Here is a 26,382-nt window from a genome sequence, read left to right as displayed (position 1 = left end):
AAACATGTGTTACATAAATGTAATGCTAGGTCATTATAGTATTGTAGCTAAAATAAAATATATTCTTAAGAAACACAACGAAATTTGTATTAAAACTAGAATGTCCTCATATGAAAAATTATTGCAGTCAATACACATGCGGACATCACATTTGCTACACATTGTTCGAGTACAACTGCTGCACCCCTATCCTTCACAGCAACATCTTTTGTTGTTAGATATAGTTATTAAAAGGTGATTGTTTCCATCGCACCTTAGGTTGTCTGATATTCTATTAAGCGAGACACTAAATTTCAAAGAACTGGGTCTTCCACCATGCATTTGTATATTTGTTAAGATATGACTAAGCAATACATCTTCTGAAATCTAATTGGGAAATCTTGGTGTAGTAGTACTTGCAGAGTATCCATCTGTTATTAATACTTGCATCAATGAGCCATGTGAAGATATACCACCACCACTTCTTTTAAATGGATTCCAATTCTATATGTAGATATGTTTTGGTCCATCAAATAGATTCCTCCCATATTATTAATATTTGGCAATGATTTATGGGTCATAATGGGTCATATATTCTTCTCCATCTGCCTTTTTTATTTTTCTCCTTTGTATATATGTCAAGATTGTTCTGCCTAAAGTAGCCAATTCGGTGTCTTCACTTAAAGTAAGTAACCAGATTTCAGATCCATATGTAAATACTGGATGTATTAAGGTTTTGTGCAATTGGAATTTACTCTTTTTTGTAATATCTCATCTTGGTTGTTTAATTGAGCCCTGAATGATTGGTGATGATGAATTGGGTATGAATTGTTGGTCTTTTCAGTTGTAGTATAATTTTTCTGGACTTTATTTAATTTCCTGCTGGCGTAGGCTATAGGGTGTTCTTCTCCATCAACAATTTGATAGAGTACCCCACCAGATGCTGTGTTTGAACAATCATCAAATAGAAAGGCTTAGAGAAATCCGGTGCTACCATAACTGGGGAATTTGTGAGAGCCTCCTTGATTTTAATGAAAGCTTCATTAGCTTCAGGAGTCCACACAATATTTTGTCCCTTTTTCCTATTTTGAAGTAGATCAGTGATAGGGGACAACAAGGTAGAATAAGACTTGACAAATTTTTTATAATAACCCACCATTCCTAACAATCGACGGACTTGAGTGGTATTTTTAGGCACTGGAAAATCACGAATAGCCGATACCTTATCAGGATCAGTATGGAGACCATGTGAATCTACAACATATCCCAAAAACTTAATAGACTCACGACAAAAGCTACTTTTATCTAAGTTAATAGTCAAATTTGCATCTTTTAAACGCTGAAACAACTGCTGCAATACAGAGATATGAGTTTCAAAATCAGGAGTAATAACACGAATATCATCAAGATAATACTGACAAAAAGGATCTCAAGCAGGACCAATTACCAAATCCATTAACCGACACATAGTCTGCGGAGCAGACACAAGACCAAAAGGCATTGTAGTGAACTGATACAATCCTTTTCCATTGACTGCAAAAGCAGAGAGCTTCTTACTCTCTTCGCTCAGTGGAATCTGTAAAAATGCTTTCTTCAAGTCAATAGATGAAATGAATTTAGCGTTTTGTAACTTACTCAGGATGATATCTATACGAGGTATAGGATACGCATCTCTGTTCAAGGTTATACTGTTAAGTTTACGTCCGTCAAAACAGACACGAAAAGTCCCGTCTTTCTTTTTTGTCAACCACAAGGGGCTACAAAAAGAAGAAGTACTGGGCTCAATAATACCTAAATTTAGCATTTCATCTACCTCCTTTACTAGGCTTTCATGCCAGGCTTGAGGCAAGGGATATTGATATTGCCTGAAGGGCTTGGACGAACCCACATCAATGTGATGTTCGATGAGATGAGTTTTACCCAACTTATTTTTCGAAGAGATAGAAGAGAATGATTTGATAACATTATTTAACTGCTCTACTTCACGAGCATTAAGTCTACTCATATCTTTAACTGCATTGACACAAGAGATATTAAACGAAGAGACAGATAAGGAAAATTCAGGAAAATTTAATTCACTATTAAAAGTTTTCAGAAAATCCATTCCTAGAATAACTGAATTTTTAACTGAAGGGATAACAACGAATGTAATCATTCTTTTATAAAAACTAACAGAAACTTTTGTCTTTCGGTGGAGGATGAAAAGTTTGACTGGTGGATGCTTGAGCATCCAGGCTCGACTGTATTCCCTGTATTTCGTTGAGGAGCGGGAGCCAGGGACAACCCACCCCTTCTGTCGTTTCTCGAACAGAATTGACATTCAAATTTGCGGACACCTTGACGTCCACATCCATAACAAAACCGAATTCTAGGTTCAGAACATTCATAATACCCATGTCCTGATTGACGACAATTCCAACAGGTAATCTTTGAGTTAAAAGCAGAGACATTATCAGACCGAGAATAATTTGGTCTACCCGAATAGGACGAATCAGGATTTCTAAAATTCTGCCGAATAGGAGCTCTAGACACACTGTCAGACGTCCATGACAAAACTTCTTCCAGCTTCTTACATTTTTCAGTAAGATCAACAATCAAGGGAATATCTGTAAGTGCCAGACTAGAATGGTACGATGGCAACAAATTTTTCTTGATAATCCTGACAATATGAGGTTCAGAAAGAGGAGTCTCCAGACGTTTACACAGACTAATAATCTCGTTAATACAAATTGTAACTTTCTCTTGTGGAGCTTGTTTACGAGACTTGATTTCATCAAGGAGATTATCCTCGTAGTTATAAGGGAGAAAATCTGATCTAAGTTTGGCAACTAACTCTTGCCAAGAAGCAAAACTACCTCGGTTATTGAGGTACCAAGTAAAAGCTGAATTTTTAAATAAGTCAGCAGCAGAAGAGTAACACTCTTCCTCGCTGTTACCACGTGCTATACGCAGACATTCTAACTTCTCCAAGAAACTAACAACATTTTCATTTGATTGTCCTGAAAAATGTACACCCCATTTATGAATAGGAGCAGACTTAACAAAAGGAAAGGAATTTACAGAAACGCTTGCATTATGAGGAGTGGAATGAGCCTGTGGAGTCACTCTAAAATCAAGTTCACCTTCCAGAGTAAGCATTCTAAGATTAAGAGACTTCTTTAGTTCATCCTCTTCCTCTGTTGTAGATTCTAACAGATGGACTCTACCTGCAACATGACCTAACCGAGAAGTATAACGACCATAGGCAGTGTCACAAGGGGAACCAACAAAAGAACCAATTTTCACTTTCAAATCTGCAAGAGTAGCCTCTATTTCAGGAATCTCTTGACTCAAATTAAGATTGGAAGCTGACAGAACAACATGACTCCTATTTGCTGAAGCTTGCTTCAAAGCACCTCTCAGAACACCCCTTTTTTCATCAAATGTTTTTAACAATGGACTGGTTAAATGACGGACTCTCAACTCATACTTTAATTCAGGAGCTAATAGATGCTCTACCTTAAAAGCTGACATATTACACAACTGAGAGATATACAAGAGAATGAGTAAAAGTAGGTAAAGTCTAACTTACTCTCTGACTCCAAGTTAATATTCTGAAGGGATACCTATACCAGTAATGTTTACTTGTTTTGGTCCAGCCGTGACATCCAATGATATATACTGCTACAACTCCCAAAGGAACCTAAAATTTCAAAAACTGTTATTTCGAGGTAGTGACTCAACTTATTGACTACTCCGGACTTGTAAAATATGTGAAATAGTTAACTTTAAGTTATTTAAATTTTTAATTTATTTATTATTAATCTAAAATAGTTATTTAACCAATCAAAACCAAAGCAATTTATTCAGTCTACACAGAATATAGCAAAACAAGTTGATTTAAGGTATAGATATAAAAAAAAATTTTGAAGTACAAAAACTAAATGTTAAAATGAATATCTAAAAGCACAATTAGTGAAAACCATAACAACCCAAGATCAAAACCAAAAGTTAAAGGAGATATATTTTTTTTAAGCCAGAAGTGGAAAAGACGCCACACGTTGGGTCTAGCCAATTGAAACTTCTATACTTCGGGAGTATTGGATTTTAGGAAGCGTATAGCTTACAAATTTCAGAAGCACTGGAAGAGAGGTGATGCAAAATACTAAAGATATGGCTAAGCTCAGAGGAACAAATTTAAATAGCCAAAGAGACACTAAATCTCAAGTGACGATTCGGGCTAGCTTCAATGCACTGAATCGGGGCTGAAATTTAGTAAAATAATCAACAACTACTAAAGCATATTGGGAACCTTTATAAGACCTAGGGTACGAACCAATGAGATCTAAAGGTAGAAGTTGAAATGGAAAATCAATCTGTCGATAACTACCCATTAAACCTGGTTGAGGAAGATTTGTTGGTTTGCATGTAGCACAGATTATGCATTTAGCAATATAGCTACGTACAGTTTGACGCATCTTAGGCCAGTAATAAAGTTCAGATATTCGACGCAAAGTTTTGTTAAAACCAAAATGAGCTGCCGTAGGATGGTCATGAAAGGTGGCCAAAACCTCTGCTCTATTAGGAGTTGGAACGACTATCTTCCAATCCGACATTCCAGTAAGGGCATCCATGGAACTTAAGACATGTTTATACAAAACACCATGTTCAACTTTAAAATCAGGACATTTACCTGGTACATTCTGTACATCATACAACATTTTCCGATACCAGTCATCTGGTTGTAAGGAAGATAAGTCTAACAAATTAATATCAAAGGTTCTAGAGAGTGCATCAGCGACTACTACACCTGAAGCTTTACGATGAACAATTTTATAATCGTATTGTGCCAATTTTAAAATCCACCTAGCCAAACGAGGAGATGGGTTCTTCATACTTTGTAACCACACCAAACTACTGTGGTCAGTTATGACCGTAAACGAACGACCTTCAAGAAAATATCTAAAATGTTCAATACCTGTAATTATAGCTAACACCTCCTTTTCAGTTGTAGTATAATTTTTCTGGACTTTATTTAATTTCCTGCTGGTGTAGGCTATAGGGTGTTCTTTTCCATCAACAATTTGATAGAGTACCCCACCAGATGCTGTGTTTGAACAATCAGTCATCAAATAGAAAGGCTGAGAGAAATCCGGTGCTACCATAACTAGGGAATTTGTGAGAGCCTCCTTGATTTTATTGAAAGCTTCATTAGCTTCAGGAGTCCACACAATATTTTATCCCTTTTTCCTATTTTGAAGTAGATCAGTGATAGGGGACAACAAGGTAGAATAAGATTTGACAAATTTTTTATAATAACCCACCATTCGAAACAATCGACGGACTTGAGTGGTATTTTTAGGCACTGGAAAATCACGAATAGCTGATACCTTATCAGGATCAGTATGGAGACCATGTGAATCTACAACATATCCCAAAAACTTAATAGACTCACGACAAAAGCTACTTTTATCTAAGTTAATAGTCAAATTTGCATCTTTTAAACGCTGAAACAACTGCTGCAATACAGAAATATGAGTTTCAAAATCAGGAGTAATAACAAGAATATCATCAAGATAATACTGACAAAAAGGATCTCAAGCAGGACCAATTACCAAATCCATTAACCGACACATAGTCTGCGGAGCAGACACAAGACCAAACGGCATTGTAGTGAACTGATACAATCCTTTTCCATTGACTGTAAAAGCAGTGAGCTTCTTACTCTCTTCACTCAGTGGAATCTGTAAAAATGCTTTCTTCAAGTCAATAGATGAAATGAATTTAGCGTTTTGTAACTTACTCAGGATGATATCTATATGAGGTATAGGATACGCATCTCTGTTCATGGCTATACTGTTAAGTTTACGTCCGTCAAAACAGACACGAATAGTCCCGTCTTTCTTTTTTGTCAACCACAAAGGGCTACAAAAAGAAGAAGTACTGGGCTCAATAATACCTAACTTTAGCATTTCATGTACCTCCTTTACTAGGCTTTCATGCCAGGCTTGAGGCAAGGGATATTGATATTGCCTGAGGTGCTTGGACGAACCCACATCAATGTGATGTTCAATGAGATGAGTTTTACCCAACTTATTTTTCGAAGAGATAGAAGAGAATGATTTGATAACATTATTTAACTGCTCTACTTCACGAGCATTAAGTTTACTCATATCTTTGACTGCATTGACACAAGAGATATTAAACGAAGAGACAGATAAGGAAAATTCAGGAAAATTTAATTCACTATTAAAAGTTTTCATGCCAGGCTTGAGGCAAGGGATATTGATATTGCCTGAGGTGCTTGGACGAACCCACATCAATGTGATGTTCGATGAGATGAGTTTTACCCAACTTATTTTTCGAAGAGATAGAAGAGAATGATTTGATAACATTATTTAACTGCTCTACTTCACGAGCATTAAGTTTACTCATATCTTTGACTGCATTGACACAAGAGATATTAAACGAAGAGACAGATAAGGAAAATTCAGGAAAATTTAATTCACTATTAAAAGTTTTCAGAAAATCCAGTTTTCAGAAATCATTCATTTACAAAAACTAACAGAAACTTTTGTCTTTCGGTGGAGGATGAAAAGTTTGACTGGTGGATGCTTGAGCATCCAGACTCCAGAAATGTCTTCCTGGTTTTTGAGGATTTTCGACTGTACTCCCTGTATTTCGTTGAGGAGCGGGAGCCAGGGACAACCCACCCCTTCTGTCGTTTCCCGAACAGAATTGACATTCAATGCGGACACCTTGACGTCCACATCCATAACAAAACCGAATTCTAGGTTCAGAACATTCATAATACCCATGTCCTGATTGACGACAATTCCAACAAGTAATCTTTGAGTTAAAAGCAGAGACATTATCAGACCGAGAATAATTTGGTCTACCCGAATAGGACGAATCAGGATTTCTAAACATCTGCCGAATAGGTGCTCTAGACACACTGGCAGACGTCCATGACAAAACTTCTTCCAGCTTCTTACATTTTTCAGTAAGATCAACAATCAAGGGAATATCTGTAAGTGCCAGACTAGAATGGTACGATGGCAACAAATTTTTCTTGATAATCCTGACAATATGAGGTTCAGAAAGAGGAGTCTCCAGACGTTTACACAGACTAACAATCTCGTTAATAAAAATTGTAACTTTCTCTTGTGGAGCTTGTTTACGAGACTTGATTTCATCAAGGAGATTATCCTCGTAGTTATAAGGGAGAAAATCTGATCTAAGTTTGGCAACTAACTCTTGCCAAGAAGCAAAACTACCTCGGTTATTGAGGTACCAAGTAAAAGCTGAATTTTTAAATAAGTCAGCAGCAGAAGAGTAACACTTTTCCTCGCTGTTACCACGTGATATACGCAGACATTCTACCTTCTGAAAGAAACTAACAACATTTTCATTTGATTGTCCTGAAAAATGTACACCCCATTTATGAATAGGAGCAGACTTAACAAAAGGAAAGGAATTTACAGAAACACTAGCATTATGAGGAGTGGAATGAGCCTGTGGAGTCACTCTAAAATCAAGTTCACCTTCCAGAGTAAGAATTCTAAGATTAAGAGACTTCTTTAGTTCATTCTCTTCCTCTGTTATAGATTCTAACAGATGGACTCTACCTGCAACATGACCTAACAGAGAAGTATAACGACCATAGGCAGTGTCACAAGGGGAACCAACAAAAGAACCAATTTTCACTTTCAAATCTGCAAGAGTAGCCTCTATTTCAGGAATCTCTTGACTCAAATTAAGATTGGAAGCTGACAGAACAACATGACTCCTATTTGCTGAAGCTTGCTTCAAAGCACCTCTCAGAACACCCCTTTTTTCATCAACTGTTTTTAACAATGGACTGGTTAAATGACGGACTCTCAACTCATACTCTAATTCAGGAGCTAATAGATGCTCTACCTTAAAAGCTAATATATTACACAACTGAGAGATATACAAGAGAATGAGTAAAAGTAGGTAAAGTCTAACTTACTCTCTGACTCCAAGTTAATATTCTGAAGGGATATCTATACCAGTAATGTTTACTTGTTTTGGTCCAGTCGTGAAATCCAATGAAATATACTGCTACAACTCCCAAAGGAACCTAAAATTTCAAAAACTGTTATTTCGAGGTAGTGACTCAACTTATTTTTCAACTTTCAACCGTTTGGGAACATCTACATAAATATCAGGAAGATGCTGAATATCTTCTAGGCGGTGTAACTTATCTGATATTGTGGGAAAGTTATTGGTATTCTCTGAAATCTTACCAAAATAATCATCAGAAAGCGGGACATGACGACCAAACATCAACTAAGATGGAGGACATTTGGTTATTTCGTGAGAAGAAGTCCTGATAGCTTGTACTATAGAGTGGATATGAGTATCCCAAGCTCTCTGATCAGGAAAAGAATAGGATCTTAAAGCAGTCACGATTGATTTATTAACTCTTTCGGTATGATTGATTTGTGGGTGATAATTAGCATTGTACCATATTTTTGTACATTGTATTTAGCCATGAGATCGCGAAAAGCCTTATCTGTGAACGGGGCATTATCGCATGACACGATTTGTGGAACACCATAAATTAAGAAAACTTCATTCTCGATTTATTTAGTAATAGAAGAAGTAGTTGCTTTCGACATGGTATGGACCAAAGGAAATTTAGTAAAATAATCAACAACTACTAAAGCATATTGGGAACCTTTATAAGACCTAGGGTACGGACCAATGAGATCTAAAGATAGAAGTTGAAATGGAAAATCAATCTGTCGATAACTACCCATTAAACCGGGTTGAGGAAGATTTGTTGGTTTGCATGTAGCACAGATTTTGCATTTAGCAATATAGCTACGTACAGTTTGACGCATCTTAGGCCAGTAATAAAGTTCAGATATTCGACACAAAGTTTTGTAAAAACCAAAATGAGCTGCCGTATAATGGTCATGAAAGGTGGCCAAAACCTCTGGTCTATTAGGAGTTGGAACGACTATCTTCCAATCAGACATTCCAGTAAGGGCATCCATGGAACTTAAGACATGTTTATACAAAACACCATGTTCAACTTTAAAATCAGGAAATTTACCTGGTACATTCTGTACATCATACAACATTTTCCGATACCAGTCATCTGGTTGTAAGGAAGATAAGTCTAACAAATTAATATCAAAAGTTCTAGAGAGTGCATCAGCTACTACTACACCTGAAGCTTTACGATGAACAATTTTATAATCGTATTGTGCCAATTTTAAAATCCACCTAGCCAAACGAGGAGATGGGTTCTTCATACTTTGTAACCACACCAAACTACTGTGGTCAGGTATGACCGCAAACGAACGACCTTCAAGAAAATATCTAAAATGTTCAATACCTGTAATTATAGCTAACAACTCCTTTTCAGTTGTAGTATAATTTTTCTGGACTTTATTATTTCCTGCTGGTGTAGGCTATAGGGTGTTCTTCTCCATTAACAATTTGATAGAGTACCCTACCAGATGCTGTGTTTGAACAATCAGTCATCAAATAGAAAGGCTTAGAGAAATCCGGTGCTACCATAACTGGGGAATTTGTGAGAGCCTCCTTGATTTTATTAAAAGCTTCATTAGCTTCAGGAGTCCACACAATATTTTATCCCTTTTTCCTATTTTGAAGTAGATCAGTAATAGGGGACAACAAGGTAGAATAAGACTTGACAAATTTTTTATAATAACCCACCATTCCTAACAATCGACGGACTTGAGTGGTATTTTTAGGCACTGGAAAATCACGAATAGCTGATACCTTATCAGGATCAGTATGGAGACCATGTGAATCTACAACATATCCAAAAAACTTAATAGACTCACGACAAAGCTACTTGTATCTAAGTTAATAGTCAAATTTGCATCTTTTAAATGCTGAAACAACTGCTGCAATACAGAGATATGAGTTTCACAATCAGGAGTAATAACAAGAATATCATCAAGATAATACTGACAAAAAGGATCTCAAGCAGGACCAATTACCAAATCCATTAACCGACACATAGTCGGCGGAGCAGACACAAGACCAAAAGGCATTGTAGTGAACTGATACAATCCTTTTCCATTGACTGCAAAAGCAGTGAGCTTCTTACTCTCTTCGCTCAGTGGAATCTGTAAAAATGATTTCTTCAAGTCAATAGATGAAATGAATTTAGCGTTTTGTAACTTACTCAGGATAATATCTATACGAGGTATAGGATACGCATCTCTGTTCATGGTTATACTGTAAAGTTTACGTCCGTCAAAACAGAAACGAAAACTCCCGTCTTTCTTTTTTTGTCAACCAGAAAGAGCTACAAAAAGAAGAAGTACTGGGCTCAATAATACCTAACTTTAGCATTTCAACTACCTCCTTTACTAGGCTTTCATGCCAGGCTTGAGGCAAGGAATATTGATATTGCCTGAAGGGCTTGGACGAACCCACATCAATGTGATGTTCGATGAGATGAGTTTTACCAAACTTATTTTTCGAAGAGATAGAAGAGAATGATTTGATAACATTATTTAACTGCTCTACTTCACTAGCATTAAGTCTACTCATATCTTTAACTGCATTGACACAAGAGATATTAAACGAAGAGACAGATAAGGAAAATTCAGGAAAATTTAATTCACTATTAAAAGTTTTCAGAAAATCCATTCCTAGAATAACTGAATTTTTAACTGAAGGGATAACAAAGAATGTAATCATTCTTTTACAAAAACTAACAGAAACTTTGACTGGTGGATGCTTGAGCATCCAGACTCGGGAAACAGCTTCCTGGATTTTGAGGATTTTCGACGTATTCCCTGTATTTCGTTGAGGAGCGGGAGCCAGGGACAACCCACCCCTTCTGTCGCTTCCCGAACAGAATTGACATTCAAATTTGAGGACACCTTGACGTCCACATCCATAACAAAACCGAATTCTAGGTTCAGAACATTCATAATACCCATGTCCTGATTGACGACAATTCCAACAGGTAATCTTTGAGTTAAAAGCAGAGACATTATCAGACCGAGAATAATTTGGTCTACCCGAATAGGACGAATCAGGATTTCTAAAATTCTGCCGAATAGGAGCTCTAGACACACTGTCAGACGTCCATGACAAAACTTCTTCCAGCTTCTTACATTTTTCAGTAAGATCAACAATCGAGGGAATATCTGTAAGTGCCAAACTAGAATGGTACGATGGCAACAAATTTTTCTTGATAATCCTGACAATATGAGGTTCAGAAAGAGGAGTCTCCAGACGTTTACACAGACTAACAATCTCGTTAATAAAAATTGTAACTTTCTCTTGTGGAGCTTGTTTACGAGACTTGATTTCATCAAGGAGATTATCCTTGTAGTTATAAGGAAGAAAATCTGATCTAAGTTTGGCAACTAACTCGTGCCAAGAAGCAAAACTACCTCGGTTATTGAGGTACCAAGTAAAAGCTGAATCTTTAAATAAGTCAGCAGCAGAAGAGTAACACTCTTCCTCGCTGTTACCACGTGCTATACGCAGACATTCTACCTTCTCCAAGAAACTAACAACATTTTCATTTGATTGTCCTGAAAAATGTACACCCCATTTATGAATAGGAGCAGACTTAACAAAAGGAAAGGAATTTACAGAAACACTAGCATTATGAGGAGTGGAATGAGCCTGTGGAGTCACTCTAAAATCAAGTTCACCTTCCAGAGTAAGAATTCTAAGATTAAGAAACTTCTTTAGTTCATCCTCTTCCTCTGTTGTAGATTCTAACAGATGGACTCTACCTGCAACATGACCTAACCGAGAAGTATAACGACCATAGGCAGTGTCACAAGGGGAACCAACAAAAGAACCAATTTTCACTTTCAAATCTGCAAGAGTAGCCTCTATTTCAGGAATCTCTTGACTCAAATTAAGATTGGAAGCTGACAGAACAACATGACTCCTATTTGCTGAAGCTTGCTTCAAAGCACCTCTCAGAACACCCCTTTTTTCATCAACTGTTTTTAACAATGGACTGGTTAAATGACGGACTCTCAACTCATACTCTAATTCAGGAGCTAATAGATGCTCTACCTTAAAAGCTAATATATTACACAACTGAGAGATATACAAGAGAATGAGTAAAAGTAGGTAAAGTCTAACTTACTCTCTGACTCCAAGTTAATATTCTGAAGGGATATCTATACCAGTAATGTTTACTTGTTTTGGTCCAGTCGTGAAATCCAATGAAATATACTGCTACAACTCCCAAAGGAACCTAAAATTTCAAAAACTGTTATTTCGAGGTAGTGACTCAACTTATTGACTACTCCGGACTTGTAAAATAGTTAACTTTAAGTTATTTAAATTTTTAATCTATTTATTATTAATCTAAAATAGTTATTTAACCAATCAAAACCAAAGCAATTTATTCAGTCTACACAGAATATAGCAAAACAAGTTGATTTAGGGTATAGATATACAAAAAAAATTTTGAAGTACAAAAACTAAATGTTAAAATGAAAATCTAAAAGCACAACTAGTGAAAACCATAACAACCCAAGATCAAAACCAAAAGTTAAAGGAGATATATTTTTTTTAAGCCAGAAGTGGAAAAGACGCCACACGTTGGGTCTAGCCAATTGAAACCTCTATACTTCGGGAGTATTGGATTTTAGGAAGCGTATAGCTTACAAATTACAGAAGCACTGGAAGAGAGGTGATGCAAAATACTAAAGATATGGCTAAGCTCAGAGGAACAAATTTAAATAGCCAAAGAGACACTAAATCTCAAGTGACGATTCGGGCTAGCTTCAATGCACTGAATCGTGGCTGAAATTTAGTAAAATAATCAACAACTACTAAAGCATATTGGGAACCTTTATAAGACCTAGGGTATGGACCAATGAGATCTAAAGGTAGAAGTTGAAACGGAAAATCAATCTGTAGATAACTACCCATTAAACCTGGTTGAGGAAGATTTGTTGGTTTGCATGTAGCACAGATTTTGCATTTAGCAATATAGCTACGTACAGTTTGACGAATCTTAGGCCAGTAATAAAGTTCAGATATTCGACGGCTCGACGCAAAGTTTTGTAAAAACCAACATGAGCTGCCGTAGGATGGTCATGAAAGGTGGCCAAAACCTCTGCTCTATTAGGAGTTGGAACGACTATCTTCCAATCCGACATTCCAGTAAGGGCATCCATGGAACTTAAGACATGTTTATACAAAACACCATGTTCAACTTTAAAATCAGGAAATTTACCTGGTACATTCTGTACATCATACAACATTTTCCGATACCAGTCATCTGGTTGTAAGGAAGATAAGTCTAACAAATTAATATCAAAAGTTCTAGAGAGTGCATCAGCGACTACTACACCTGAAGCTTTACGATGAACAATTTTATAATCGTATTGTGCCAATTTTAAAATCCACCTAGCCAAACGAGGAGATGGGTTCTTCATACTTTGTAACCACACCAAACTACTGTGGTCAGTTATGACCGTAAACGAACGACCTTCAAGAAAATATCTAAAATGTTCAATACCTGTAATTATAGCTAACAACTCCTTTTCAGTTGTAGTATAATTTTTCTGGACTTTATTATTTCCTGCTGGTGTAGGCTATAGGGTGTTCTTCTCCATTAACAATTTGATAGAGTACCCCACCAGATGCTGTGTTTGAACAATCAGTCATCAAATAGAAAGGCTTAGAGAAATCCGGTGCTACCATAAGTGGGGAATTTGTGAGAGCCTCCTTGATTTTAATGAAAGCTTCATTAGCTTCAGGAGTCCACACAATATTTTATCCCTTTTTCCTATTTTGAAGTAGATCAGTGATAGGGGACAACAAGGTAGAATAAGACTTGACAAATTTTTTATAATAACCCACCATTCCTAACAATCGACGGACTTGAGTGGTATTTTTAGGCACTGGAAAATCACGAATAGCCGATACCTTATCAGGATCAGTATGGAGACCATGTGAATCTACAACATATCCCAAAAACTTAATACACTCACGACAAAAGCTACTTTTATCTAAGTTAATAGTCAAATTTGCATCTTTTAAACGCTGAAACAACTGCTGCAATACAGAGATATGAGTTTCAAAATCAGGAGTAATAACAAGAATATCATCAAGATAATACTGACAAAAAGGATCTCAAGCAGGACCAATTACCAAATCCATTAACCGACACATAGTCGGCGAAGCAGACACAAGACCAAAAGGCATTGAAGTGAACTGATACAATCCTTTTCCGTTGACTGCAAAAGCAGTGAGCTTCTTACTCTCTTCGCTCAGTGGAATCTGTAAAAATGCTTTCTTCAAGTCAATAGATGAAATGAATTTAGCGTTTTGTAACTTACTCAGGATGATATCTATACGAGGTATAGGATACGCATGTCTGTTCATGGTTATACTGTAAAGTTTACGTCCGTCAAAACAGACACGAAAACTCCCGTCTTTCTTTTTTGTCAACCACAAAGGGCTACAAAAAGAAGAAGTACTGGGCTCAATAATACCTAACTTTAGCATTTCATCTACCTCCTTTACTAGGCTTTCATGCCAGGCTTGAGGCAAGGGATATTGATATTGCCTGAAGGGCTTGGACGAACCCACATCAATGTGATGTTCGATGAGATGAGTTTTACCAAACTTATTTTTCGAAGAGATAGAAGAGAATGATTTGATAACATTATTTAACTGCTCTATTTCACGAGCATTAAGTTTATTCATATCTTTAACTGCATTGACACAAGAGATATTAAACGAAGAGACAGATAAGGAAAATTTAATTCACTATTAAAAGTTTTCAGAAAATCCATTCCTAGAATAACTGAATTTTTAACTGAAGGGATAACAAAGAATGTAATCATTCTTTTACAAAAACTAACAGAAACTTTTGTCTTTCGGTGGAGGATGAAAAGTTTGACTGGTGGATGCTTGAGCATCCAGACTCGAGAAATTGCTTCCTGGTTTTTGAGGATTTTCGACTGTATTCCCTGTATTTCGTTGAGGAGCGGGAGCCAGGGACAACCCACCCCTTCTGTCGTTTCCCGAACAGAATTGACATTCAATACCCATGTCCTGATTGACGACAATTGAAACAGGTAATCTTTGAGTTAAAAGCAGAGACATTATCAGACCGAGAATAATTTGGTCTACCCGAATAGGACGAATCAGGATTTCTAAACATCTGCCGAATAGGAGCTCTAGACACACTGTCAGACGTCCATGACAAAACTTCTTCCAGCTTCTTACATTTTTCAGTAAGATCAACAATCGAGGGAATATCTGTAAGTGCCAGACTAGAATGGTACGATGACAACAAATTTTTCTTGATAATCCTGACAATATGAGGTTCAGAAAGAGGAGTCTTCAGGCGTTTACACAGACTAACAATCTCGTTAATAAAAATTGTAACTTTCTCTTGTGGAGCTTGTTTACGAGACTTGATTTCATCAAGGAGATTATCCTCGTAGTTATAAGGGAGAAAATCTGATCTAAGTTTGGCAACTAACTCTTGCCAAGAAGCAAAACTACCTCGGTTATTGAGGTACCAAGTAAAAGCTGAATTTTTAAATAAGTCAGCAGCAGAAGAGTAACATAGGCAGTGTCACAAGGGGAACCAACAAAAGAACCAATTTTCACTTTCAAATCTGCAAGAGTAGCCTCTATTTCAGGAATCTCTTGACTCAAATTAAGATTGGAAGTTGACAGAACAACATGACTCCTATTTGCTGAAGCTTGCTTCAAAGCACCTCTCAGAACACCCCTTTTTTCATCAACTGTTTTTAACAATGGACTGGTTAAATGACGGACTCTCAACTCATACTCTAATTCAGGAGCTAATAGATGCTCTACCTTAAAAGCTGACATATTACACAACTGAGAGATATACAAGAGAATGAGTAAAAGTAGTACTTACTCTCTGACTCCAAGTTAATATTCTGAAGGGATACCTATACCAGTAATGTTTACTTGTTTTGGTCCAGTCGTGAAATCCAATGAAATATACTGCTACAACTCCCAAAGGAACCTAAAATTTCAAAAACTGTTATTTCGAGGTAGTGACTCAACTTATTGACTACTCCGGACTTGTAAAATATGTGAAATAGTTAACTTTAAGTTATTTAAATTTTTAATTTATTTATTATTAATCTAAAATAGTTATTTAACCAATCAAAACCAAAGCAATTTATTCAGTCTACACAGAATATAGCAAAACAAGTTGATTTAAGGTATAGATATAAAAAAAATTTTGAAGTACAAAAACTAAATGTTAAAATAAAAATCTAAAAGCACAACTAGTGAAAACCATAACAACCCAAGATCAAAACCAAAAGTTAAAGGAGATATATTTTTTTTTAAGCCAGAAGTGGAACAGAGTATTGGATTTTAGGAAGCGTATAGCTTACAAATTTCAGAAGCACTGGAAGAGAGGTGATGCAAAATACTAAAGATATGGCTAAGCTCAGAGGAACAAATTTAAATAGCCAAAGAGACACTAAATCTCAAGTGACGATTCGGGCTAGCTTCAATGCACTAAATCGTGGCTGAAATTTAGTAAAATATTCAACAACTACTAAAGCATATTGGGAACCTTTATAAGACCTAGGGTACGGACCAATGAGATCTAAAGGTAGAAGTTGAAATGGAAAATCAATCTGTCGATAACTACCCATTAAACCTGGTTGAGGAAGATTTGTTGGTTTGCATGTAGCACAGATTTTGCATTTAGCAATATAGCTACGTACAGTTTGACGCATCTTAGGCCAGTAATAAAGTTCAGATATTCGACGCAAAGTTTTGTAAAAACCAACATGAACTGCCGTAGGATGGTCATGAAAGGTGGCCAAAACCTCTGCTCTATTAGGAGTTGGAACGACTATCTTCCAATCCGACATTCTAGTAAGGGCATCCATGGAACTTAAGACATGTTTATACAAAACACCATGTTCAACTTTAAAATCAGGAAATTTACCTGGTACATTCTGGACATCATACAACATTTTCCGATACCAGTCATCTGGTTGTAAGGAAGATAAGTCTAACAAATTAATATCAAAAGTTCTAGAGAGTGCATCAGCGACTACTACACCTGAAGCTTTACGATGAACAATTTTATAATCGGATTGTGCCAATTTTAAAATCCACCTAGCCAAACAAGGAGATGGGTTCTTCATACTTTGTAACCACACCAAACTACTGTGGTCAGTTATGACCGTAAACAAACGACCTTCAAGAAAACATCTAAAAACTATGCTTGAGCATCCAGACTCGAGAAACTGCTTCCTGGTTTTTGAGGATTTTCGACTGTATTCCCTGTATTTCGTTGAGGAGCGGGAGCCAGGGACAACCCACCCCTTCTGTCGTTTCCCGAACAGAATTGACATTCAAATTTGCGGACACCTTGACGTCCACATCCATAACAAAACCGAATTCTAGGTTCAGAACATTCAACATACCCATGTCCTGATTGACGACAATTCCAACAGGTAATCTTTGAGTTAAAAGCAGACATTATCAGACCGAGAATAATTTGGTCTACCTGAATAGGACGAATCAGGATTTCTAAAATTCTGCCGAATAGGAGCTCTAGACACACTGTCAGACGTCCATGACAAAACTTCTTCCAGCTTCTTACATTTTTCAGTAAGATCAACAATCGAGGGAATAGCTGTAAGTGCCAGACTAGAATGGTACGATGGCAACAAATTTTGATGAGTATTTATAAATTAAATAAGCTTTGTAAGACACCTGTCAACGTAATTGTCAGCATTGAGAGATTCACCGCGAACACGCTCAATAAACGGCTGTGAAATACCAGCTTTTGAGATGGCACACCATACCAAAATTTTATCGGCAAATTTCACTTTTCCCTTAAACCTAACTTCGACTGGTGCATCTTGTACATTGCGTGTATAAAATCCGTCGTTGCCCTTCATTTCGGAATTCGATAAAGTAAAATACTTTTCATCATCAATAATAAGAATTTTACGAGGAAAATGAATACGTCTCAATGCACTGAATTAAATACTTCAAATTTCAATGACAGTTCAGCGTGTGGCAAAATTGTTTAAAGTATTGCCGCTTTTTTAAAATAAGAATTTTGTTTATGTTTTGAATTCTTTCGTGTATGAATAGGTATAGAATTTTTCATATAAAAATGATTGCACGTCATTCAAGATTTACGACGTCAGAACCACAGACCACTAATAAGTGATCTGTGGTCAGAACCCCACAGCATTGCCAAAACATCAGAATAGTTAGTAAGTGGGAAATTTTTAAAATGCCAACTATTTGTCAAACTGTTATATTAACAGCAAATACACTTAGTTTTAAGACTACTGCAACACACTAAAATAGATAAGAAAACATTTTAATACAAAATTATATATTCTAAATTTTAAACTTACCTCTTTTAGAGCATTAATAATAAAAACGTCCCGCTATATTTCTTATTCAAAATAATCTATCTTATATGAAAGCTTATCAGCTTTCTACAGACTATTTAGTTGTTTTGGCGTAGCAAAGCACAATACACAACAATAATTAGTTTTTAAAGCTATTAATCTAAATTTAATATGTATTTATAAATACAATTTTATAATAAATATTATGATCAAATTGTGTAAGAAATCAAAACATAGGTAAACAAAATTTTACCACACTCTGAACTGTCATTGAAATTAAAGTATTCGCTTACCAGTGGCGCACAATTGTCTAATCTATTTAATTAAAATTATTATTTTGTGGAATATTAGACATTAGAGTTATTTCATAAAATTTGTATTATTATATATAATATAATTCAAAAATTCCCAATATAATGATGATTACATTTTTCTGCTTATTATGTTACGTTGACGCCTATGAAAGATCGAGCAGTTCCGTATGGGTTTCGTATTATTAGCTTTTGACGTTCTGAAAATTTTAAATATAAGTGACGTCACTTTATATAAATTGTGACGTGTAACGTTTTTACTTTGAAGAATTGTAATAAAAGAGGGTTGAGGCTAAGGGAGGCTTAGCACTGTCACCACTGTAATATACCCTGTGTTTAAAGGAGATTTAGCTGTCCGAGCGAATTTGAGGCATACTGGTCCATTAGTTCGAATAGGTCGTGTTTTCGCCCTCGCGGATTTACAAGAGGGTAGGAAAAAAAACAGAATAGGAGCTGAAGGATACTCCGATGCAAGCCCTGTAAAGAGTCAGAGGTTATGGGCTTGCGTTAGAAGCCAGGAAGATGTAGAGAGCAAAAATGTGTTCTCTTCTTGTCTCTATCTAACGGTAAAATAAAACAAGCCACTTTCAACTTACTATATATTTAACAAATCGTAAATTTACAACTACTACACAAGACGTACAAGAAGCTAGTAGTGGTTATTAAAGTTTGCGAAGGGAGACGAGAAGAGATTTTACTAAGGGAATTTAAAAGGCGGACAACCCCTAATAATTGTTTCTCTCAATGGTTAGTATATATTTGTTCATTACCGTAGCGTACTTAGGCCCTAGCTAACGAATACTCCTTGTAGCCCAAACTGGAACTCAGGAACAGTCTGGATGAACGCTGGAATTCACTGCACGTTATGGCGGTACTGAGCAAGACGAAAATTCGTATTTTCGATTCTCTACCTTCTGTCGGACACGATATTACGATAATTGACCGTAACGCTGGCCGAACGACACTCTGCCCCGCGCTGACTAACCGACCGCCTGGCTCGGTTGCCAGAACGCTACCGCCTGGCTCGGTCGCCAGAACCTTTCTGTCCCCTTGATCAACTCCTTTTTGTTTTTATGTCCTGCCAACTCGTACCCTAGATTCTTTCGTCACAGCCCGAAGTGGAGCTTTGTTTCTACGTTTACGATGATCACTTTTTACGATTTAGATATAAGGCATTTGACATTACAAACACGTAATCCCTTAATAACGTTAACCTTATCTTTACCTAAATAAGGGAATACCTTATCCGCTAATAAAGTAATCCCTAAACGTTACTGAAATAAGGGGCTTAAAAACTCACTATTTATCTTTACTTCAATTCTTCCACGGCAAATGCGTCTCCCGCTATGTCATACCCCCACCTAGAGTGACTGTAGCGCCGCCGTCATTACGTACGAGTGGAATCGTCAAAACAGATGTCAGGAAGCAGGGCAAAAGGATACCTGGATCAAATCTGGAGAGATAATTAAAAATTACCTAGATTTGGAAATAGTACCAGATGCAATGCAACCTAAATATAATCTTGAAAAGGTGTTTACCATCCTCTTTATAGGAAGGTACAAATAGGAGTTAAATAAAATCAATGCATTGATTCCACTCGTACGTAATGGCTTCGGCGCTACAGTCACTCTAGGTGGGGGTATGACATAGCGGGAGACGCATGTGCCGTAGAAGAATTGAAGTAAAGATAAATAGTGAGTTTTTAAACCCCTTATTTCAGTAGAGAGTTTTTAGGCCCTCTACTTTTTGATGTACGTTAAACGTAAAACGTTATACTTGTCATGCGCATTGAGTAGGAAATAAGAGATATCGTTTTTACTTAAAATCGTTTTTGAAATGCTTTCAGAAATTACGCTAACACAAATTAACGTTAATTGACATTTGACAAACGTAACCTATAAAACGGCAGCTCGATAACCTATTTTATTTGAAGTATTTGCCATATTGAAAGAATATATTGAAAATATATTAAGACGACGAAAACACGGAGAACTAATAGATCACAATTTGATAATAGGCTTAATTCTTCACAATATTTTTGATCCTGTAATACCTTTTGCATCAAGACCACATTTTGTGATGGAAACATTTAAAGACAAATATGGTGAATTAAATTTTAGATTTAAGAAAAGGGATATTCCTCGACTAACTCGGTCCTTACGTATTCCAAATCATATGACATTTAGCTTATATGACTTTTTCGTTTTTTTTTACGATTTAGATATATGGCATTTGACAACATTACAAACACGTAATCCCTTAATAACGTTAACCTTATCTTTACCTAAATAAGGGAATACCTTATCCGCTAATAAAGTAATCCCACTGAAATAAGGGGCTTGAAAACTCACTATTTATCTTTACTTCAATTCTTCCACGCTACATGCGTCTCCCGCTATGCCATACCCCCACCTAGAGTGACTGTAGCGCCGCCGCCATTACGTACGAGTGGAATCGTCAAAACAGATGTCAGGAAGCAGGGCAAAAGGATACCTGGATCAAATCTGGAGAGATAATTAAAAATTACCTAGATTTGGAAATAGTACCAGATGCAATGCAACCTAAATATAATCTTGAAAAGGTGTTTACCATCCTCTTTATAGGAAGGTACAAATAGGAGTTAAATAAAATCAATGCATTGGCCATTGATAAATTGTTGGCAGCACCATCAAAAGTTAATGAATATACTTTTATGCCTGAATCATAAATAAAATTTAAGCAAAGATTTACTAAGGATGCTTTTTCTTATCCACAAAAACTCTCAATTAAAAAATATGCAACTGGCACTTTAAAATTGTCATTTAAGGCTACTAACATAAACACCAGTGCCTCTCATGCTTCTGGTATATTATCAGATTCTATATCTGTACCAAAATCTACAGAGCCAATAAATTTTTCCCATCCCATTTTACTAGCTTACGAATAGACATTTCGTTCAGCACTAAATTACACACAAGTGTTACAAGTGTTTTATTTTGCTTCAGTGCTTTGTTTTTCAAAGCATTTAAAGCTTCTTTGGAAAATCCAGGTGCGCCATCAACAGTTTGGTACCATTTTGTTATGGTTGATGGGTGTGGTAATGAATTATTAAAAGCTCTTCTTACAAAATCATAGGCTTTTGCTGAATACTTGGCAACAATAATATTTGGCACATTTGGCACCCTTTAAAAATCGTTGAAACAATGCTTTGGCTGATTCTGGTAAAGAGGCCTAAAACAATAAAAAATACAAAAATAAAAGAATATAATAATAATTTAATTTTGTTCTTTATGAAATATGTGAAAGAAAACTTACCAACAACACAGATTCAGCATTTTCTGTAACATACAGTTTTTCTTTTAATGATTGTACCAATGCAATTAATGTTGTTGCTTGTCGTTTTCATCTTTTAGTAGATTTTCTTAGGGTGTCAATTTGTTTCTTTTTTTTTGCTATATACATGTTTACTGATTCCATGTATCTTTTTCTTTTTCTTGGGCAGTCTAAGTCCGACGTGGAAAAATCCCCCACATAATGCTTCCTAAAAATAAAAAGATTTAATGAAAGAAAAATTGCTTATTCAAGGATATAATAATGCAAATGAAAAATTAAATGAATATTGCCTCTTGTTATGTTTTTTAGCTATTAATTCTCTATCTGCAGCATGCCCTTCAATATTTTCCTTGCCTAAGAGTTCCTCAGTTTCTGAGGCAGACAAAGTTAGTTCACTGCTAGCAGTTCGAAATTTAAATTGTGGGTGTCTGATGGACTAGGGAGAGCTTTATTTCCTACCACCTCTTTAACGTCTTTAGAAGACCTGTATGCAAAGAGAAAACAATATAGAAGAAACAATAAACAGAAAATTTATATAAATATTAAATACCAATGTAAAAATTTAATAAAAACATTACCCACCTTGGTATAGCTAATGGTTTTGCATTTTCTTTTAGACGAACAAAGCTAGATTTCATGATAACATCATTTGGATCAAAATGATCACAACAAATACTTGACCATCTGGAAAGCTTGTTCTTATTTAATTGTAAAATGTATATCCAAATTTCCTGTTTTTCTTCGTCAAAAGGAAATCTATGAAAAAAAATTAGTAAGAAAAATTATATTTAAATGATTTTAATAAAAAAAAAAAGACAAAAAATTTAATGGAAATTGTTATTAAACTCAGTTCGCTATTCCCAGTCCTAACTGTCTAGTGAATTTAGTGATTATTTTTTTTTCGAAGTTAGTTACTTTTTGACAGGCTAAAAGTGGCTGGAAATTACTATACAACCAAGCACACGTACTCATAGCCAATATTAATAGTAAACAAACTAAATATTAAATAAAATGTTTACGCAGGTTAATAATAATAACACTATTATTATATGTATTTAATTAGAAAAGAATTAAGTTTTATTGTTTTACAAGTACAAGTGTAATATGTGTACAGATACCAGTGACAAGTGACAAGTAAGTCATCAGACATCAATAAAAATAAAATGTGTTGCCAACATACACATAATAATTATAGTACTGAATTGTACAGCAACACCCCCTCTCAATTCTACAAAAGTACAAATGAATTAAGTACAAACTGCAAACAAAATTACAATAAACTAATAAACTGTAAAATTAAACATTAGTTTTAGAAACATTCAAACAATTTCTCAATAATTCAAATTGAGTAACAGGCAATGCCTTGGTCATAATATCAGCTTACTGTTTGTAGGAACATACTCAATAACAAAATTTCCTTTATTTACCATACCTTTTACGAAATGATGTTTTACATCAATATGTTTTGAGCGTTTGGTCTCATAAGTTTGAGCCATTTTTATACAATCTTGGTTGTCCTCAAAAATTCTAATAGGATATTCAAAATCAAACATTTCTTTTAAAAGTTGACCTAAAAACAAACACTCAGACAGAGCCAAATATTCGGCTTCACTGCTACTAAGAGCAACTACAGATTGCTTTTTAGAACACCAGTTTACAACTTTATTATTACAAAGAATAACATATCCAGAAACACTCTTTCTGTCATTAGCATCACTAGTAAAAACTGAGTCAGCATATGCATGAAATAAAACTTGATCATTTTTAGTAAATTTATTGTATATTAATCACAACTCATTAGTATAGCTCAAATAGCGAATTACATTTTTAAGATGCTTCCAATGATTACTATTAAAATTATTTTGAAATGTTTCACAAAATGAAACTGTAAAACACAAATCTGGCCTAGTGCCAAGCATCAAATACATTAAGCTACCAAGTACCTCCTTATAAGGGACTTTAAAATCAGTTTGAGCTTCTTTTTCAAAATTCAATTTAGGTTCCATTGGAATTTTACTAGTCTTGCAGTTTACCATGTTAAAACGAATAATAATTTTTGTAACTAAATTTTTCTGACTAACAACTTTTTTTTAGAAACTGACTAACAAAAAGTTTTTAGAACTATTCTCCCCAGCATTATCACATCTCAAATACTCTATTTTCAGAAGATTGAATTTTGATTCAGTTAAGGCTACAAAATTCCTAAAGCATGCTTCCACTTCATTCTTTTCTTTAATAACGTATAACACTCCAAAATGACTGTAATGATCAATTAATGAAACATAATAATTTTTACCATCATGAGTAGCAGGGCTAATTTTTCCACACACATCTGTGGACACATATTGAAGTAAGCATCGAGCTTTTCTGTCATTTAGATGCTCTTTAAAAATGGAGAACTTGTCTGCTTACCTTTCAAGCATATCTCACATACTGAACTCACAGGAAATCTACAAGAGTGTCCCATCCGCTTGTGCCACAACTCAGGTGTATCTCGAACAATGTTAACCATATCTGAATACAATTGCAATTCTATAAAATATAAATTACCAATCAACTTTCCAGTAATAATTGCAGTATCACCCCTCATGATTTTTACTTCCTTATTTTCAAAAATCACACGAAAACCTTTTTCTTCAATTTGTCTTACTGATAATAAATTGTAAGAAAGATTGTCACAAACAAGAACATCATTCAAAGTAACTGAAAGTCCTTCTTTAGATATAGCTGAGAAACTACCTTGAAATTTTGCTGCTACAGTTTCACCAACTTTTGATACATTTATTTGTCTATCTACTGCTATGGAATTAGTCAAAAATTGAATGTATTTTTTTTTCATAAACAGGTGATTTGTATAACCACTATCCACAACCAGATGTATACTATTCATTACATTTGAGTCACAGCTGACTGCAACTTCCTGTTTTGTGTGACTACCAAGAAATGCAATTTCTTTATTTTCAACATTACTCATATTAGCAGTTTCACGATTTTTTGACAATATTTTTGGACATTTCGAGCGAATATGCCCTATTTCATGACAATGATAACAACGAACTTTAAAAGTATGTTTGCTCTTACCTTTGTATTTATCTTGACCAACAAAAGCATGTGAAGGAACAGGTACACTAATAACCACAGACCACTAATAACTATAATATAACTAATATAATATAATATAATAACTAACAGAGGTTAGGTGATCTGTGCTATATCATAGTAACAAAGAATATAGACGCTTAAGCGTCTATATTCTTTGATAGTAACTTCCATCTTATAGGCTGTATAAATGGCCTGGAAACCAATGACGTATAATATATAGACTCCGTGAATGCTATAAAAAGGGTCCACAACATGAATACCTTTGTTATTGTTTTGATATGAAGTTGTGTGTTTACATATTTTTTGTGACAAGCAAATTTTATTTAAAATTTTTGAGTCATTTGCCTACTATTTTAGTAAAATGCCATTTAGGTATCTTGCTTGTGGTCGCTGAAATTCGAAGAGCGAAACGTTATCACTTTTCAAGTAAGTTATTTTTTATATGTATGTTTTATAAATATTAGGTTATGTTTTGATAGCCAGTGGCCAGATAGCCGTTTAGTTGTTATTTATTTAATAAATAAATAAAAATTATTATGCATTATACTGAGTATACTCCATTCGCTTAGCTCGGGCATATTTTGACAGATTCATTGTCGGAAACCTACAACCAAAGAATATAGAGCGTCTATATTCTTCGCTATAACACAACAATTCCTACTTCTCAGTATTAATAGCTCAAGTATCCTACTATTGCAGACTTCTTTCTTTAAAAAAAGAAGAATTATTCTATATAGTGGAAGTGGGAAGTGTATACTGTATACTAAACCCATCAAATTTTGGGTAGTATACAGTGTAGGTAAAAGTTTATGGTCGGTATGGTAAAATTTAACAGGATATCTAACGCAGATATAAAATCATATTTTCAGCGAACAGGCAAAGTGAAAGATAGTTTAATGGCAGAAGATGATCGTTTAAAAACAAAGGAAGTTACTAGTGTACCTGTTCCTTCACATGCTTTTGTTGGTCAAGATAAATACAAAGGTAAGAGCAAACATACTTTTAAAGTTCGTTGTTATCATTGTCATGAAATGGGGCATATTCGCTCGAAATGTCCAAAAAGATTGTCAAAAAATCGTGAAACTGCTAATATGAGTAATGTTGAAAATAAAGAAATTGCATTTCTTGGTAGTCACACAAAACAGGAAGTTGCAGTCAGCTGTGATTCAAATGTAATGAATAGTATACATCTGGTTGTGGATAAATGTGGATAGTGGTTATACAAATCACCTGTTTATGTCAAAATACATTCAATTTTTGACTAGTTCCATAGCAGTAGATAGACAAATAAATGTAGCAAAAGTTGG

The 26,382-nt window shown here is 35.2% G+C and overlaps 1 protein-coding gene across 2 annotated transcripts; it reads right to left on the bottom strand.

Annotated features, from left to right (window-relative positions):
- Window positions 1-25,515, bottom strand: LOC140443491 (uncharacterized). Of its 2 annotated transcripts, XM_072534802.1 has the most exons (9): window positions 25,055-25,515; window positions 22,556-22,729; window positions 21,956-22,181; window positions 21,477-21,871; window positions 15,863-15,973; window positions 12,092-12,202; window positions 7,952-8,062; window positions 3,551-3,661; window positions 1-1,233 (listed from the first exon to the last, which is right to left on the bottom strand). In XM_072534802.1, exons 4-9 carry the CDS (start codon window positions 21,495-21,497, stop codon window positions 1,141-1,143), a joined length of 558 nt encoding a protein of 185 aa, XP_072390903.1. In that variant the 5' UTR covers window positions 21,498-21,871; window positions 21,956-22,181; window positions 22,556-22,729; window positions 25,055-25,515; the 3' UTR covers window positions 1-1,140. The 2 variants fall into 2 exon arrangements, with proteins under 2 accessions (XP_072390903.1, XP_072390902.1); XM_072534801.1 differs by lacking the exon at window positions 1-1,233 and having other exon boundaries at window positions 1,256-3,661; window positions 25,055-25,192.
- Window positions 25,516-26,382: the final 867 nt, after the last annotated feature.

The sequence above is a fragment of the Diabrotica undecimpunctata genome, chromosome 6 (genome assembly GCF_040954645.1).
Source record: "Diabrotica undecimpunctata isolate CICGRU chromosome 6, icDiaUnde3, whole genome shotgun sequence".
NCBI classification, from domain to species: Eukaryota; Metazoa; Arthropoda; class Insecta; order Coleoptera; family Chrysomelidae; genus Diabrotica; species Diabrotica undecimpunctata.
The sequence above is the reverse complement of the archived record's forward strand: the minus strand, read 5'-3'. Positions and strand labels throughout refer to the sequence as shown.

What these genes read in the sequence shown, in the direction of transcription:
- LOC140443491 (XM_072534801.1), bottom strand. Translation starts at nt 3,492, where the DNA reads ATGTCAGCTTTTAAGGTAGAGCATCTATTAGCTCCTGAATTAAAGTAT.